The following is a 17,956-nucleotide window of genomic DNA, read 5'->3' on the forward strand; positions in this document are numbered from 1 at the left end:
GGAACTGCTTGAATTGGAGGGGAAATAGAACAATTTCCAAACGTGCAATTGGTTAACCTCTGTGTAACAACCCCCCACCCCCCCAGCCCATTACATATATATCTGAGTACTATAGGCCACGTGTACATACTTACCCTGTAGCTTTTCTTCAAGGAACAGAGAAAGCCAATTGATGTGACACCGCCTCTCAATCAATCTTGGAAACTCGTTAATAACCGACCAATCAGTGATCCCAATTTGTTCCAAAGTGAAACGCCCCTTACCTGCAGAGGCTGTTCCCTTTTTACCTCTGACAAGATCCCAGGATGATACATTATGGACGCATTGCGGTCATAGTGATTTCGTAAAAAAGATGGGCAATTTTAACTGATACAAGGCCTTTCAAATAAAAGACACGAATTAAAATCTTATTAAAAGGGAAAATATAAGGTGCAACAATTCTTTTTTAAATCTTTTATCAGCCATATTTTGCTTTTGATTTTAGCTAATAGTAAATAAGACCACAAACGTTTTACCAAGAGGCAGTCTTGGGTGACTCTGTCAAATAAAGCGAGAGTGAGGCCAAATTAATCCTGTTCTTGTTACTGAAAAGACAATCAACCCAAACAGTTTAGGACTTTATCTGCCTGACGAAACGGTATTTTTATGTTTCGAATCTAAAATGATGTACAGATTCATTTTCTACACAAGTCAGACTAATTTGCTTGTTTCATTAAAGTATTTTGTGTGTTTAGTTAATATTGAGCAGGTAAAAATAAAAAATAAATGTTTTTTGCTATTTTGATTTAAAAAAAAAAAAAAGGTTTTAATTTTGTGGCCCCTGAGTACTTTCTATGTGACGTTTTTGCCCCTCATGGCAAAAAGGGTGGACACTCCTGGATTAAACAGGACTCTGGGAGATGTTCAAAGTTTGGGTTACCTTTAAGAACCTTGCAAAGCTCACACATTTGATAAAAAAAAAAAAATTAGTGATAACTGCTTTAAACGTCTCTGCACCTTCATCCCTGACCTGTCAGGCATGTTTCTTGGTCTTCATGATACTGTTTCTTCACATTTTCTAACAAGCCTCTGAGAATACTGTGATTAAATTAAACACAGCTGGAATCTAATTGCTAATTAGGTGACCCACAGCAACGGGTTGCACTAGATTTTATTGAGGGGTATCAGAGTAAATGCAAAGGCATGCAACAATTTTCAGATTGTTGGTGCAGGATCTTTGCTTCTCTTAATGCCAGGTGGTCCTGTTTGACATTAGTGTATGTCTGCTTTTACTTTGTTGTTGTTGTTTTTTTTTTACAAACTGTATCTTTGTGTCTGGAAAAGAAATGCTTTCCGAATGGTTTTCATATCCGTATGCCTTTTTATAAAATTCGATTTGCTTCCTGTTTTTGCATGGTGTTAGGAAACACTTCAGCTGGTTGGAATGTTAGTATCAGGGATTCATTTGATTTGTTTTTGCTGCTCCAGCAGATGTGTTGCCATCATTGAAGACTAGTTCAGGGCTGGGTCAGTGGCAGAGTGCAAATTTTCACCTGTTGTGCTGACAAGTGCAGCCTGTCAGCGCAAACCGACTCAGTGACGGTGGGGAGCAGAGGCGAGTCTCCATATGGTTCCTCCATGAGCTGACCTAAGACACGGCCCTTTGAACCTCCCCTGAATCGCACATGCACACCAACAGCCATGATTACTCATATTGTGCTGGAGTTTAGTATGCTGGAGGAATGTTACAGATTAACCCAAAAGGAAGTCTGTCTGCAGGCCGGTGCTTATACAGGGCCCCACTTGCGGTGGTCTGGACAATGTCCTACTGTTAGCCTGGAAGTAGCCGGCACACGATGCAGGAAATGGCCCCCTGGCTGCTATATTTTGTTTTGTTCTTCATTTTTTACGTCTGCAGTTGCAGCTTCATGTTTTCTTCGTCTTTTGCTGACCAAACTTGTTCATATTTCAGTTTTTAAGTCTATATGAGATCTGCATTTTTTATTTTGCTCTTTTGAAATAGCAAATGCTTCATTGGTAAAAAAAACATGGTTCCAGTCTAGATGTAGTGTACACTATAACCCCAGAACTGAGTTAAAGTTAAGAATTAGCTTTTCATAGTCACAGATCATGGTATTCATTTTGTGCTGGGCGTTATAGATCTCATTTGACATCGCAGAATCAGGACAATCTAATACAAAATTACTAGGAGGTGCTACTCACAATTGACTGAACATGCAAACAAGCCGTAGAAAATTCAATTGGGAAGGAACTAATAGAAAATGTTTTTTTTTTTTATTTAAGTGCCATAGTTCCATATCTAAAACCAACATTGACACAATTTTGTTCATCCCAAAAATGCATCCTGTAGGATGTCATGCAGTTTTCAAGGAATTTCATTCTCTGAATTCCTTGAATTTATACTTGGGTTTAAAATTTATTTTAAATAATTTTAAAATTCCTGTAAAAGAAACAATGTTGTCTCGTTTATATTGTTATTTTGTTTTCTAAAGAATATTTTGTAAAGTAACACACACACATAATATATATATATATATATATATATATATATATATATATATATATATATATATATATATATATATATATATATATATATATACATTTTTTATTTTTTTTATTTTTGCCTACCTCCTTTTCAAACAAATTGTGTATGAATGTTAATAAGTTTGAGATAAGTAAACAAACAAACAAAAATGTGTTGTGTGAATAAAGTTGAGCTGAATTTGTGTAACCTCAGCCCAGTGTGCGTATTTTAGGTCTGTGGGAGACTTTGGTGGTGAGAAGTCATCTTGGCTCAGATTATAACAGGAGCTTTATGTTAGAAATTCCAGTGGCAGGATATTTACAACTTTACAGTGTTGGTTAACAGATAAAAAAAGTGTTATAGTTGGAGCAATTTCCACATATTTAATCACACCCATGGGAAAGGTTTAATCTATTAGTTTATGCATTTTAAGGCAACTTGGTAAATGTCTCTGTACAATCTGCCCTTATATCCTGTTTAAACAATCTTTGAAGACTTGTGCAGAGTCAGTCAGACAAGAAAATGTCCACCGATGGAAAACATGAAACCATTGTAAAGGCTTGAGTTTCTTTCAAGCCTGTAAATTCTTTATTAAACCCATTTATGAAAAACAAAACAGCAAAGAGTCCATAAGACGACAAGCCACGCTTCTCGCTCTTTTATATGATCCTTTCTCATTATTATCATTAACACTGTAAAACGTTAGTAGTTTTTCCTACTGACATATGGTTGTTTATTGTGGCTTCTTTAGGAAAGATCAGAATCTGCTGTCACCAGTCAACTGTTGGTACCTGCTGTTGAACCAGGTCAGGAGGGAGAGTAAAGACCACGCAACACTGAGTGACATCTACCTCAACAACGTCATCATGAGGTTCATGCAGATCAGCGAGGACTCTACGCGGCTCCTGAAAAAGGTGAGGCTGGAAAATACTGTGGCACACGACAATAAATGATTCTGACTTGCTGACTGAAAACAGGGCGCTGCTCCTTGAAACTATATCAAAATATAAAGAAGGAAATACTAGATGCTTCAGCACCCTGCTCGGTCAGTACTGAGTGTTTCCTCCTCTGATTTTGTTGAGCAGATTTTTCCCCCTGATTTTTCCTGCAGGAATGTCTTGATTATGGCCTTTCCTTCATTTTTGGATGCCATTGGCCATTTATTTAGATACTTATTTGGATACTAGAATGTAAAAGTTGAAGAGGGATGCACTAAAGGTTGGGGATAACGACAGCATAATTTTACTCTCTTCTTCATGCCAGCAATTGTTTCAATGACTTTCTGATTGAAATCAGTCATTTACAAACAAATAATTTTTTTTCAATGGAGAACATTTCCAGTGCTTTCAGCCTCTCCTGGGTCATGATGTTTCTGATAAAACCTTATTCTTTTCAAGGTTGAGAATCACGTCTCAGCTTCAACTATAGTCGTTGGTGTGGTGATGTATTATTTAAAGGCATACTATGCAAAATTTTTCAGTTAATTAATGTGTTCCATACCGTTTTGGATGATTAAAGAGTCATTTCAGGTCGAACAAAGGTTTTCTCGGCCGCCCTGGGGGTCTGTGGGGGAAATACCGCAATTGCAAGAGCTCACGGCCCGCACACACAGAAGTCTCGCTTTACGGAGAGAACTCCATGTGTTTTTGCCCTGCCATTCACTATATGCACGCGCGAAAGCAACAACAAAGAACCGCGTGTCTGAAAGTATCTCTTTCAGATTGTTCTCAATGAACAACTGGATTAGTAGCCTCGTGAGACCATCCTGATCTCGCGAGCTTTCAAGGTTTCACTCGCAGATCAGTCTGGCTACTTTCCATTAAAGTAAATTTGGAGCAGTTCACCAAATGAACGTCCAATCAGCGTTGGCTTTGAGGCGGGTTGAGGTGTGACGCAACGAGAAGCGCGACAGTTCAGTCTAAAGAATATGGCGGCTTCAGCCGATGAAACTAGCGTTAGCGTGGCTTCACTGAAAGAAGAGCAAAACACTGCTCTGGAGGCTTTTCTCAGAGGAAAAGATTTTTTTGCTCTTCTCCCGACTGGTTTCGGCAAGAGCTTGTGGTTGTGGTTTCGTCGTCGCAAGTGATACCTTGTGTCCTAGAATGGTGTTGCAGACCCACAGAGAGAGGTGTACATATATATATATATATATATATATATATATATATATATATATAGTTAATTTTGTTGACACTTTTCACACACAAATGGTTTAGATTGGAACTTCTCCACAATATGACAATGATATACTTAAAATGGTATTTCAAAGCACACTTTTATTTTCCGACAAATATTACAATCTCCAATAAAACGTGGAGAACGACAGATTTTCACAACATAAACACACTTTTTTTTGGGAACACTTTGACGATACGCTGAACCAAGTATCTGACAGCTCTTTTCTGGCAAAAGTCTCGCTGCTTTGCTCAAGAGGACTTCTGTGAATGATATTTCTGAAGATAAGTCATCAGAGAGCAAAGAGATCATGTCGAACAAGGTGATGATCATGTTGCTAACAGGAATTCTTACCGGATGTTTGGTATGTCCTGTTTGACTTGCTTGATGCTCCTTTTGTTGTGGACTGAGTCTATGTTCTTCTTCTGGAGCTTGGCATAGAGGAGGTACACATGAAACATGATCTGGTGAAAACCTTCTAGGAAGAACTTAAAGTCCTGATGTTCCCATAGCATAGACAAAATTGCATTTTCTGAGATGTTTAAGGTGTCTGGTACTCTAGTCCAACTTCCATCCCAACATTTTGAAAGACGAAACAAACTTGGAAAGCAATAAAAGGCATTTCTAACGTAACATCCAGCTGACCGTGTCTGGCATAGAATGGGCGTCCACGGTCACTTGCCTGGTTGGTCTGCTTTTCTTACCTCCAGGGAAAGTCTTGTGAAATTATATATTTTTTTAAAATAAATGAACAAATTCTGTTTTGCTGCTGCCATTTTCTCCTGCCTTTTCGCAGTCTTGACTCTTCCGTTTGCATCATGCGTGAGCAACATTATTGATCACTCATCCGAGCTGCCAAGGATGTGACTTTGACAGGCATCATAAATTAATCTGATTGGATGAAGAAATACACAACAATCAATCAAAAACTAAATAAAATGTAACCAATTAGAGAGAAGCATGTAGTCACATGGAAGCCAAAAGTTTAAAAAAACATGCATACAATCTGTCTGGTGCTGCTCACCTTTGAAAACGCATGTAATTAGGCTTAAGAGGACCCAAAATAAACCTAAAATCAAAAGTAAGACACATTTTGTGAGAGAACAGATGTGAAAGAACTTTTTATTTTGTGATTTAGATTTACTGTCTACATTTTTTTTCCTGCTATATTAATGGGAAGGATCATCTGTTAGATCACTTCCTCGTTTTAAAAGGTCGCCTTTTCCTCCCCCCCTCTAGAATTTGCTCATAATCAATCTAATATTTTACGTCTGTGTCTCAGTAAAACATTTCCTAAGCCTAAAGTAAGATAAATATGTCCCTGTAATTGACAGTCAAAATCAAGATAGATTATCTGACTGCAACAAATTTGCAGAGACTGTCATGAGAAACCTGAACCTTATTCATTTAGGGGCGCCTCTTTTATAAATAACACTGCTCATTTCTCTCCTGTCATGTGTATTGTATTCAACACAAATTCAGTTTCATTAGTTAATGGAATTTCCTCTTCTAGCTAGCATGTGACTGCAGCTTGCTTTTTATACGGCCAATGTTTTTTCATCTGTTCTCACAGAAAAAAACAAAAAAATCCAAAGTAGTTTTAAAGTGCTTATATTTACCCTAAACCTGAAGGCACTTTTTTTTCCTCTTTGAATCATCAAAGCATCATCAGAACTCACCCAAACACAATCCAGATTTTTTCGCAGAGGTCAGGTCAGCATTTTGTGAAAGCAGCCTCTAATTATCAATTAACCCAATAATTTGGCAGGCGGGTCTAGTTAGCAGGATGATACACAGGAAGTTATATCCAGCTTTGCCTCTGATGGCATGATGCTCCGTTGAGCCACTGTGGTCTAAGATTTCTGGATTAGAGTAATGGCGTTGAACTTTGGTCACCACAGCTTCAAATCAGTGCACGTTCACTCTTTCATGGCTTTCTGGCCAAAACCAACCCGCCGCCTTTTTTTTTTTTTTTTTTAACACCACAAAGATGACAACTCCCTCACAGATTATGAGCTCCCTGCTGCAGGAGTCCCATGAACTTACCACAGAGCTAAATTACAAAGTGGCCTCCCCTAAGTGAAATGCCTTTGTATGCGTTTAACTTGCAGTTTTATATATATATATATATATATATATATATATATATATATATATATATATATATATATATATATATATATATATATATATATATATATTTGCTTCAGTGTTTTTTTTCTTGCTTTAAATCCCCAGAAACCTTTACATTTTCCCCTCTTTAGTTAGAAAAAGAAAGTATTTTGAAATTTTTACCTTCAAAGCTTTGGTTCTAACTGTGCTTTAGCCTAAATGCCTGCCAGAAACCCTTGGCTTGCTTACGTTTCAGTCTTGTGGTTTTCTTTAATCCGAATGATTAAACTCATTTCAATCCTAAATTAGATGACTTCGCAACCCTGAGCACACTTTAACTCCTGAATGACTCGAATGTACCCTAGCGGCACACTTGTCTTGTGAGTACCTGCGTTTCTAACGCCGTGGAATCTGGAGTATCAAACCTCACCATGGAATGTTTCTCCTGTTTGTTTTTTTTGTTTTGTTTGGTTTTGTTTTTTAAAGTTCTGCAATTTCTTTGTGGATCCAGGTGACAATGTTCAGACAAACAGCTGCCTGGTGGGAGGTCACAGCTCGTCCTCTAATTAAAGCCTCCCTGAGCGTTTGATCTCAGCGGAGCTCCAATAATGAGGCACAAACAACAGAGAAGTTCCCCGTGTTACGTGAGCTCCCTCGCAGAGTCTAGGAGACAGCTGTACGGCTGTCATCCTTCCAGCACATCAAAGACCCGGGCTTTTTATTTCCTTGCATGTTCAGGGTTCACGCTGAGCAGAGCATCCACAGAGAGCAACTAAACAAAGACAGAGTGGTCCTGGGGACTTCGTCAACAGCCTTTCCTTGACCACTGCGTTATTCAGTCTGGCATTGAAAAAAAAAAAAAAAAAAAACAAGTATCACCATATATCCATTTAGACACTCCCCATTTTCTTTTTATAGCTATGCAAGTCAAGCAGTGAAAAGTGTTCCTGTCTTTTGGTTTTCATGCTTGGAAAGGTTTTATCACATGCATTCACTTTCCATTATTCATACAACTGGCTCTTTGTTTTATTCTCCTCTGTTTTATTTATGGAAGTCACATTCTGTGGGGAAAAAAACAACAAGGTGGTATTGCTAAAGTCAGGGCAGTTTGGAACTTTTCATTGGGCAAAGTATTAAAAGTAGCATCTGCCCAAACTGTAGGGTTCTGATACTGTGTGTCAAGTTTTAGCCCCTTTCAGATATATGATGTGCAACATAAATTTCACCCCATGATCTGAGAAATGCATAATACTTGGTCTTTTTTAGAGCAAATATGTTTGTGTCCCCAATATCGGCCTGGGGATTTAAGATCAGACTTTTGCCAACATGGAGTCCCACGTCAAAGCTTCAGGCTCTTCTATTCATTTTTCTTGATGGCGACAGATATTTCATCCCAACTGGAATTTTTCAGGACACCCATAAAACTACTATGAGTTTCTGACATAATTTATTACTAAAGATATACATTTGAAACCCAAAATCTACACGCGTTGCATAGAAAGAAACACAACCTTTTCATTATCACTGTCCGACATTGAATCGGACTAAACGTTACCTGTTTTAGATCCGGTAGGGTAACCAAAATAATTTCCATTTGCTATATACCAGAATATGAAAGAGATCATTATTTTACATTTATAAATTATAATTTCTAAGGTTTACATACATTTTGTTAGTATTTGGTACCATAGCCTTATTTTGGGTATCCTTTCTCAAGCTTCTTCCAGTAGTATGCTGGAATTTTGGACCATTTCTGCGGACAGAAATGGCGTAATGGAGTCAGGTTTGTTGGCCGCCTTGCTCACACCTTTTCAGCTTTGCCCACATACTTCTGAGACTGAGATCAGGGCTGTGAAGGCCGCTACACGTTGGCCTTAAGCCACTTTTTTGTAACAAATTTGGCAACGTGCTTTCTAATTGTTCATTTGGAAGACCCGCAGGAGCCCAACTTTTAATTACTTGATTGTCTTGAGAAGTTGCTTCAGTATTTTGATGCAACGTTCCTTCATTATGATGCCGTTTGTTTTGTGACGTTCCACCCGTCCCTTCTTCATTCCCACAGTAAGATTCTGCCTCCCCTGAACTTTACGGTCAGGATGGAGTAATTATAAGGTCTGTCTTCACGATGGTCATTATGGACAAACCACTCAGTTTTTCTTTCACCAGATCATAAAAAAAAAAAAAAAAAAAAAAAAAAAATCAGCTCTTTGTTCGCTGAGTGCTTTTGAAAACTGTAATGTGTTTTTTGTGTTTGCTTTGAAGTAATGGGTTCTTTCTCTCTGAGTGCCCTCTGAGCCCATGGCGGTACAGGACCCATTTCCCTGCACACAATGACACTTTCTTACCAGCATCAGCCAGCATCTCTGTCAGGTCTTTTGCTTTTTTTTTCTGGGGTTGATACTTTTCATACTAAAACATGTTCCTCTCTGGACTCCGTCTCTTTGTTGAATGGATAACTGGACATGCCCAATTGTGTTCATTCTTGCGCGTAATTGCTTGAACAAGTGAACGCACCCTGAGGCACCTGGAAGTTGTAACCAACCAGACCTGTGGAGGTCCACGGTTCCCTTCCTGATATCATGGCTGATTTCTTTCTATTTCCCAATTTTGTTTAAAATATTAAGCAACAGTTGTCCCTAATGCTTCAAAAATAACATGGCATTGATTATGAGAGCTACAGAACTCTAAAACACCTCTTAAGTTTAGTAGCACTTTAGTGAATGTACACTAATGTTGAGGCTACAATAAGCTGGTATTTGCGAGAACTGTGACCACTTCTATTTAGCCAGCTTAACCCACAGTGTGCATTAAAATGTAGAAGACAAAATTCTGGACCATTCGACACTTTCTCTTGTATCTCAATTAACATCTTTCAACTACAGGAAGGGTATGATGGACAGCTTTTTACACTTTTTAAAAAGGTAACTTCTCAAAAAGCTAGGTATACCTTGGTATTTGTGACCAGTCCTTGCTTAAATCCAACATAAATGAATGTAAACAAACTTTATTCTTATGACAAATAGCAGACAGCAGCTTAATCACTTGTTTAACCTGTCTCCAGTTTCTATCTTGACCATGCCAAACCCACTAGGCAAAGCAATATATGGGATTTTTTTATGGCAGTACATTAACAGTAAAACATCTAACCACCATATTATTGGCTAAAATAATGATATTGATCATGATTAACTCACAACTTTCTGACTCTTTCTTTTCTGCGTAGAGCATCCTCCATGAGCTTTAGCATCTCAGCCAATAAAAAGATGTATTATGTGTGGATATTAAGGCCACTTAAGAGTCCACCGAACTCGTCAAATCAACACACGGAGTGTGATTCATTGCACCTGAAATCTAATATTTTACCAAATATTGCATCCAGGCAGACTGTTGTGATTGGGATTTTTGTCAAAGACAGCTATTGCGATTCCAAATATTGTGCAGCACTAGTTTTTGTTTAATTTACACTCTCCTTTGGGCATTTGAATAAAATTGATACATGTTAACTGTAGTAAAGGTCTGCGGAACAGTGGCAGAACAGCGCCACACGAAGAGGCCCTTAGCGACTGCTGCCTATAAACTATGATTTATGTCAGCGGCTTTATGAAACCCACCACTCCCTAAAGGCTTCCCTGTTTTCTCGTCTTATCTTTCTGATGTGGTTGGATGGAATGAACTCAAAAGAGGAAACCCATTCGTTGTAATGACTTCGGCTTTGTTGGAAACCCCCCCAGCCGAGCTTATTTTCAAATGAAAGGGGATAAGTTGAGGAAATTAGATCAACATTGGTCGTGCAACAGAGCGTTTGGTACGCAACTGTCACTGCTTGTGATTTGATTCATTTAGCAACGGTATGAAAAAGGAGAACATTTCAGGGTTCAAAGCTTTGGTTCTTCTAGTAAAAAGGTTAGTAAAGTTGTCTTGGATGCATTGCTCCTTTACTGCCACGTCTGTCTTTACTTCTCTCACTCACGCAGACACGCTCTCACAGCTCGTGAGATCCCTGAGAAAGCTTTTCATTAAGCTCTGGATCGCATCCCAGCTTTCCAAACGGGGAAGAACTGATGTGTGTTTGATCTGACAGATAGTCAAAGGTTTTGTCTTCTCAACTTACAGCTGCTTAAGACTTTTCCCACAAGAGTCATTCCGTGTCTATGGCCTCTTTGTCGAAAGAAATACCTCTTTATAAGCAACTTTACTTGGCTCTGATGAACGTAATAAATAGGTTAATTACAGTGCCCTGCAAACATATTCACACCCCTTGAACCTTTTTCACGTTTCACTGCAAAGAATGTCATTGGGATATCATGAAAAACACTACCGCAGTAATCACTAATAGGGAAAGAGTACGTTTTTGTGGCATGTGTATATATAATCAGCATCTTTAACCTGATACCCCTAGATAAAACGTTGTGCAGTCATTTGCTATCAGGAGTCACGTTGTTAATAAAGGTGGAAGAATCTGTTGACAGTACAACTATATTGCTGTCCTTTTATGGGTGAGCGGCAAGAAAAAAGCAAAGGGAAGTCCCATTTGCAGTTTGTTGTGTAGAGGACTCAGCGAACATGTGGACAAACGAGACCAAATGTAAACTTCTTGCCCACATGCAAAATGTTTTGTGTGAAGGGAAACTACCTGGACATCATCTTGTACACTCCAGCCCCATGGTGACGCGTTGTGGTGGCAGGACCATGCTGTGGGAAAGCTCTTTAGCGACAGGAAGCCTGGTCAGGGTTGATTGGGAAGAAGGAGAGTGCCAAATACAGGACAATCCTGGAATAAAACAAGTCAGAGACTGCAAAACATTTGGGCGAGGGACCTAAACAAACAGCCAAAATGGAATGGTTTAGAACAAAGTATATTAATGTCCCACAATGGCACAGTCAAAGTGAAAACCCAAATTGCACTGAACATATGTGTTCAGGCTTGAATAATACGTTCACAAGGGGTCTCCATCCAAACTGGCTGAGCTTGAGATATTTTGCAAAGGAAATATCTTCAGTGCAAGCTTGGAGAGACATACCACAAAAGTCTTAGAGCTGTAAATTCAATGAAACATAGTTGTACAAAGCCTTGTTTAGTGGAGCTGAATACTTATGCATGCCAAACTTATAAGATTTTTATTTATAAAAAACCCACTGTGGCCTTTCACTTCACAATTCTGTGTCACTTTAAGTTGTTCTGTCAAGGTTCTGTTTAAAGTTTAAATTTTATTTTATTTTGATGAGACCAAAATGGAAAAAGTTAAAGCGGAATAAACTCTTGTCTTTAAACATCCCCAAGGTGATCTTGGCGATGTTGAGCACTGAATTTTGTGCTCCCTAAGTTTCTCCCCTGATTAAGTAAAAGCTATAAAGCGAGTATTTTCGCTCACAAGGTGGCGATTAGGGTAGGTGTTGCCGATTAGCCTGGTCTCTAAGCAAGACTCTCTAAGTTCAGACACGAGAGCGTAATCCTCTTTGCTGTCTGTCCACATGCTCATGCAGCTTTACCGGTGAAGGACATGCAACGTCTGTCCTTTCCTCCTCGTCAGCTTCTTACTCTTGGTAGAGAAGAGAATTTCCCCAGGAGCTGTAAAATCAGTTTGATATTTATTTTTGGAATCATGTTTGAGAATCCTGCTGGACCTCTGATTTGTGGGACAACAACTAAAACAGCCTTGTTTGTGTAATAATTTAAAAAGGCACATCATTAAAGCATTTGAGATAAGGACAGTAATGAGAAACGTACAAGCAAAAACAAAAACAAAAGGGTTGGTGGAGTGTAAAATGTAGAGAAAATGAGGCTAATTGCATCAAATTGACAAATGACAAATACCACCGCTGATTTGCTTCAGAGTAAAAATGTGGCTTTAGATCCTGAAAATATCTACTTTTAAATTTGCACTTAATCATTTAGGTTTAACCAGCTGTCAACCAATCATTGTTTATCTTATAGGGGCTTACAAACACATTGATATCTTTTGAGCTTTTTCGCACTTTGTCACATTACTTCCACCAACTTAACTTATAAGTTATTGGGATTTTATTTATTAGACCAACACATAATTGTGAAGTAGAAGGAAAATTATATATGTCTTTAAACGTTGTTTTTTTTTTTTGGTAATGCATACCGGACAAGAGTCATATGCATTTACATTTATCCCCGTTACTCCAAATATCCCAAATAAAATCAAGCGCAACCAAGTGCCTTTAGAAACGTTCTAATCAGTAAATAGAGTAAATAAAACCTGTGTATAATTCAATCTCAGTATAAGTCCAGCGGTTTGTGAAGGCCTCCCTAATTTAAGGAACATTGGTGAACAAACATCTCGAAGTGAATGGAACAAAGCATACATTGAAGACTTAGGTTCTAAAACAAAATCCCAAACTCTAGATTATCTCAGTTTTTAATCTGTCGTACAAGAATGTAAAGAGTATATAACATATATATATAGGGTATAAGAGTATATATAACTACAAACTTGTCAAGACATACTGTAGCTGTCCACCTAAACTGATGGGCATAGCAAAGACAGCCTAAGTCAGAGAAGCAGCCAAATGTCCCGTGATAACTTTGGAAGAGCTGCAGAGATCCACAGCTCAGGTGGAATCCTCTGTTGCGGGGATAACTAATAGTTGATCACTTCGATAATCTGACCTTTTAGAGAAGAGTGACAAGAAGAGAGCCATTGTTGAAAGAAGGTCATGAGAAGTTGTTTTTTTCAGCCCACGTATTATAAGTTATGTCTGGCAGAAAACTACCACAGCTAATGAAGGTGGTCAGAGTTGCTGGTACGATGGATGAAGTGAAATACAGAACATTCTGCTCAAAGTGCAGGTCAGCCGAGAATCTGAAGACTTGAATAACATTGTCTCCGTCCAGTCTGACCTAGCATGAGCTTTTTGGCAAATGTCTCCAAATGTACACGGCTTTCAAAATCATACCTAAAAATATGTGCATCTGTAGTTGTGAATGGTGAGCTAAATAAAAAAATATATGCAGTATTTTAAAGATTGTGTTTGTAACAAATAAAATAAAACCATAAATTATGTTTGATTTGCCAGTTACAGACTGCTTTGTCTAGGTCTATCACACGAAATCCCAACAAAAACATAAATGCTTATGGTTACAATGGGACAAAATGAAGAGAAGTGCAATTGCTTTGCATCCTTCTTCAAAGCCGATGAATATCCATGGGTTTTTAGCCGGTACATTCCATGTTTTCAAGTAAAATCATTCTCCTTTAGGATTCGCGTTACCCTCCAGAAAACTCTTCACAGAGCCTTTTGCTCCAGGAGGCTCCCAGAATGAGATTTGTCTGAGGATAACAGGGTTAGAAAGAGAGTTGACGTGCCGGCCAAGGCTGTAACATCATCCAGGTAACATCCAGCCTGCGGTATCAACTGCAGTGGAGCAATCAAACATTCATTGTCATGACTCATAACCTCATAAACATGTGATACACCGTGTGAGTCGGTGCCAAGGAAATATGAAAGTGCCACAATTAGATTAATAGAAAAGGCCCCTCTAAGTCCATCGCACCAGCACTGTTAAACCCGTTTTCTAAAACTGCTAGATGCATTAATGTGGGCATGTGTGTGATTGTGTTACTGAGTGAGGCCTGTGGCACCGCTGATTGAGTTAACATATTGGGAAGAAGTCTTAGTCGTGGCGGCCAAATAATGTGTTGAGCATGTGGGGAGTGAAACTCAAGCTGCTGCTGGGTGGAAAAGTGAGCCAGACGCTGATATCACTTTCCCACAGAAAATCCTGAACAAAAAAGACAAACTCATGGTGATGTATCTTGTTCTGATTTAAGGCAAGGCAAGGCAAATTTATTTGTATAGCACATTTCAGTATAGAGACAATACAAAGTGCTTTTACGTGATTAAAATATAATGCCTCGAAGAAATCAATGCATGGATATGCCAAAATCTTCTTAGTAATAATAAATAATAAAAAGTAATAATCTTTGGACCAATAGAGGAGAGATCAAAAGTTAGCACACAGCTTCAGCTGCTTCAGCTAGGAACCAATGATCAGGCCCGAAATCTGGGTGTAGTGATGGACTCAGACCTGAACCTCCAAAAGCATCTAAAGACAATTACAAGGTCGGCTTTCTATCACATGAGGAACATTTCTAGGATTAAAGGACTGATGTCTCAGCAGGATCTGGAAAAACTAATCCATGTGTTTATATGTAGTAGAATTGATTACTGCAACAATGTCTTCACAGGTCTGCCTAAAAAGTGGATCAGACAGCTGCAGCTGATCCAGAACGCTGCTGCCCGCGTCCTCACTAAGACTAAGAAAGTAGAGCACATAACCCCAGTTCTAAAGTCCTTACACTGGCTCCCTGTATCTCAGAGAATAGACTTTAAAACACTTCTGTAAGTCTATAAATCTCTGAATGGCTTAGCACCTAAATACATCACAGACTTGTTATCAGCGTATCAACCCTTCGGACCACTAACGTCGTCTGGCTCCAGCCTACTCTGCATACCTAGAACCAGAACCAAACACGGAGAAGCAGCATTTTGTTCCTATGCTCCACTAATATACGTATTAAGTCAAATCATCTTTGTTTCATTTGAAAGTTTTTGGTTATCTATAAGATTTCAATAGAACTAAAATAAATAATAAAAGTGAAGACTTTTTTACAGTACTATAAGGTAATTGGATTAAAAACGTATGTTCATTGTCCAATAAAAATGCGGTTTATGGTAACAAACAGAGAAATGGACACCATTGATCTGTTGTTGTTTTTTTTGGGGGGGGGGGAGTAATTTTGTATTTCTTCACCTGATTCGAAAAAATGTGCATTGTTTAACTGTTTTTTTCTTTCTTTGTTTGTTTTTTTTTTCTATTTTTGCAGAGCAAGGAAATTGCTTTCCAGCTCCAGGAAGATTTAATGAAAGTCCTAAATGAGCTATACACAGTAAGTAGTAATGACTTGCTTTTTCCCCCTACTAATGCATCTAATCTTGAATGTGGTTAAAGCTGCTTAAAAGCATTGAACTACCTCTAACCAAAACAGTTCCTCATCGTGTGTTTCTGTGTGCCATCTGTAACATTGATATGCAACAGATCTAAATAGATATTTTGTTTTCAGCACCATACGCAATCCAACACACAAATTACTGTAGAATCTGTGCTTCTTTTCTAGATTGAAACCATTAAGCAGTGAACTAGCTATTAAACCCTCCGACAGTATCCAGTTTGTGCTTGCTTGACTCATTAGACCCCATGTTTTGTTTTTAATGGCCCTCATCAGCTATTTGCTCCATCTCATAAGAGGAAAACTCATCTAAACCCACAGAGGGATGTTTTGGGCCATGTAGCAACTCGCTGTATAGATTTCCTTTTGTGTTGCTTCGTTTTGGCCCTGTTTGCTTTATTCAGTAGCGGGGGGAAAAAGTGACAAGACATTGCATTGAAGAAAGCTTTATCGTTGGGAGTGCTTGTCTCAATAGTTTACGTAAGAAATCCTCATAAACAGGAATCACTCATAAGGCTGAACCCAGCCAGCCTAATACATGTTGGTTCCCCAGTGTGCGACCAGAGGAAATTGGATCCATTGCGTTGTGGAAATGTGGTGCCTGTGGTCAGATGTGATGCTTGCAGGAGATAAGACCCGTGGATTGTGGGGTGGGGCTTCCGTGGATTAGGGTCTTTGAGGAATTTACCCCGGATGTTAGTCCAGATTGGGATCGGGGGTATATGGAGACCCGGGGTGTTGTGAAGCTTGGAGAGTCCCCTGATGCTGGAAAAGACAACTGTTGTCACAAGGTTCAGAGGTGTCTGATTTAGTTTTATTTTATGTCATTTTTTGTTACAAAGATTAGGAGCATTTAGATCAGCAGTCTGCAACATGCGGCTCCTGAGCCACAAGTGGCTCTTTGGACCTTCCACAACGGCTCTTAATAACTTTGGCTTTCCACATTTTTGTTCAAACATTTTATTTTAATTTATATTAAAGCCTGAAATAGAAATATAATAGTGGTTATTTAAAAATGACAACAGATTTCCTATTATGAAAGTTATCTACAATTATAAGTTGTCACTTTTCACAAAGTCATACCTGGACTTGGAGGGGGGAGGGGAGGGGGGTCATTTGATAATGCATCTTATTTGAAGTGTAAGTAAGTAGGTGTTCATATTAACCTCGAATGTCACTAGAAATTGGATTTTTACAAAGTCAATCCGTGTGTCTAAATCGACAAGTTCAACTTGAACATGTTAGAGTTTGAAGACTATTCATCAGTCATTGAATGTGTTGAAACGCTTATAAGCTACATGTTTGAAATTGTTTCACATTTATTTGGATAATCTGCCATAAATATTGACCAGTCTTGGTTAAGATTTGTGAAATAATTTAAGTAAATCCCTCTTTTATTTCAGTTATATGTTCTTTGTGGCATTTCTCCATCAAGTTTGCCCTGTAGATTGTTTTTTGGCTTGTTTACCATCGTCCTCTCTTGCATGGTGAAAATATAAACTTGAGTCCTTATCAAGCTTTGTTTATCAAAGTTCCAATTGTTTTAAACTTTTTTTAATTACTACTCAGAGGTTAGCTACGGGCACATTTATGTGAGCAGCTGTGACGGTCTACTTGCTTCAGTGGCAGGTTCCCTTGTTTTCTCCCACTTTGAAAAACTGCTAAGTAATGGACTTTTGTGTGTCATATTTTTACAGGAAACAGGAAGTCATTTATTCTTAAATAAAACCTTCTCGAAACGTTGCGCGACTTAAAGACACAGAGCATACATAAAGAATACAGAAGTGACATTGCTGTCACTAGGTAGGGTGCTGGGAATTAGGTTTCTATGCTTTTCAGTTTAAGATTATGTTGATGTAATTAAATATAATGTTGCAGACTTTTTACACATCTGTATTAGGGTTATCAACAAGTGTGGAACATGCTTACATTATTTCACATTTTACTAATGTGCCAAAAGCTTTACCGTATTTTTCGGACTGTATGGCACACTTAAAATCCTTAAACTTATTCAAATATTGATGGTGCACCTTATAATCCGGTGCGCCTTATATATAATTACTGTTGTGCGTACTGACTGATTTTATGTGGTACAGTGTGCTTAAAAATCTGGTAAAATGTGTAAGTACTTTGGTTAGCAACGAAGCCGCTTTGCTCAATGGAT

General features: G+C 38.4%; 1 protein-coding gene across 3 annotated transcripts in view; it reads left to right on the forward strand.

The window, feature by feature from the left end:
- Positions 1-17,956, forward strand: part of srgap1a (SLIT-ROBO Rho GTPase activating protein 1a) — a 124,352-nt gene that overhangs the window by 47,517 nt on the left and 58,879 nt on the right. For all 3 annotated transcript variants that reach the window (XM_021315442.2, XM_012860317.3, XM_012860324.3), the window contains exons 3-4: positions 3,279-3,441; positions 15,670-15,732. In XM_021315442.2, coding sequence (XP_021171117.2) covers positions 3,279-3,441; positions 15,670-15,732 — 226 coding nt within the window. The remainder of the gene's footprint in view (positions 1-3,278; positions 3,442-15,669; positions 15,733-17,956) is intronic.

The sequence above is a fragment of the Fundulus heteroclitus genome, chromosome 2, assembly GCF_011125445.2.
Source record: "Fundulus heteroclitus isolate FHET01 chromosome 2, MU-UCD_Fhet_4.1, whole genome shotgun sequence".
In the NCBI taxonomy this organism is placed as follows: Eukaryota; Metazoa; Chordata; class Actinopteri; order Cyprinodontiformes; family Fundulidae; genus Fundulus; species Fundulus heteroclitus.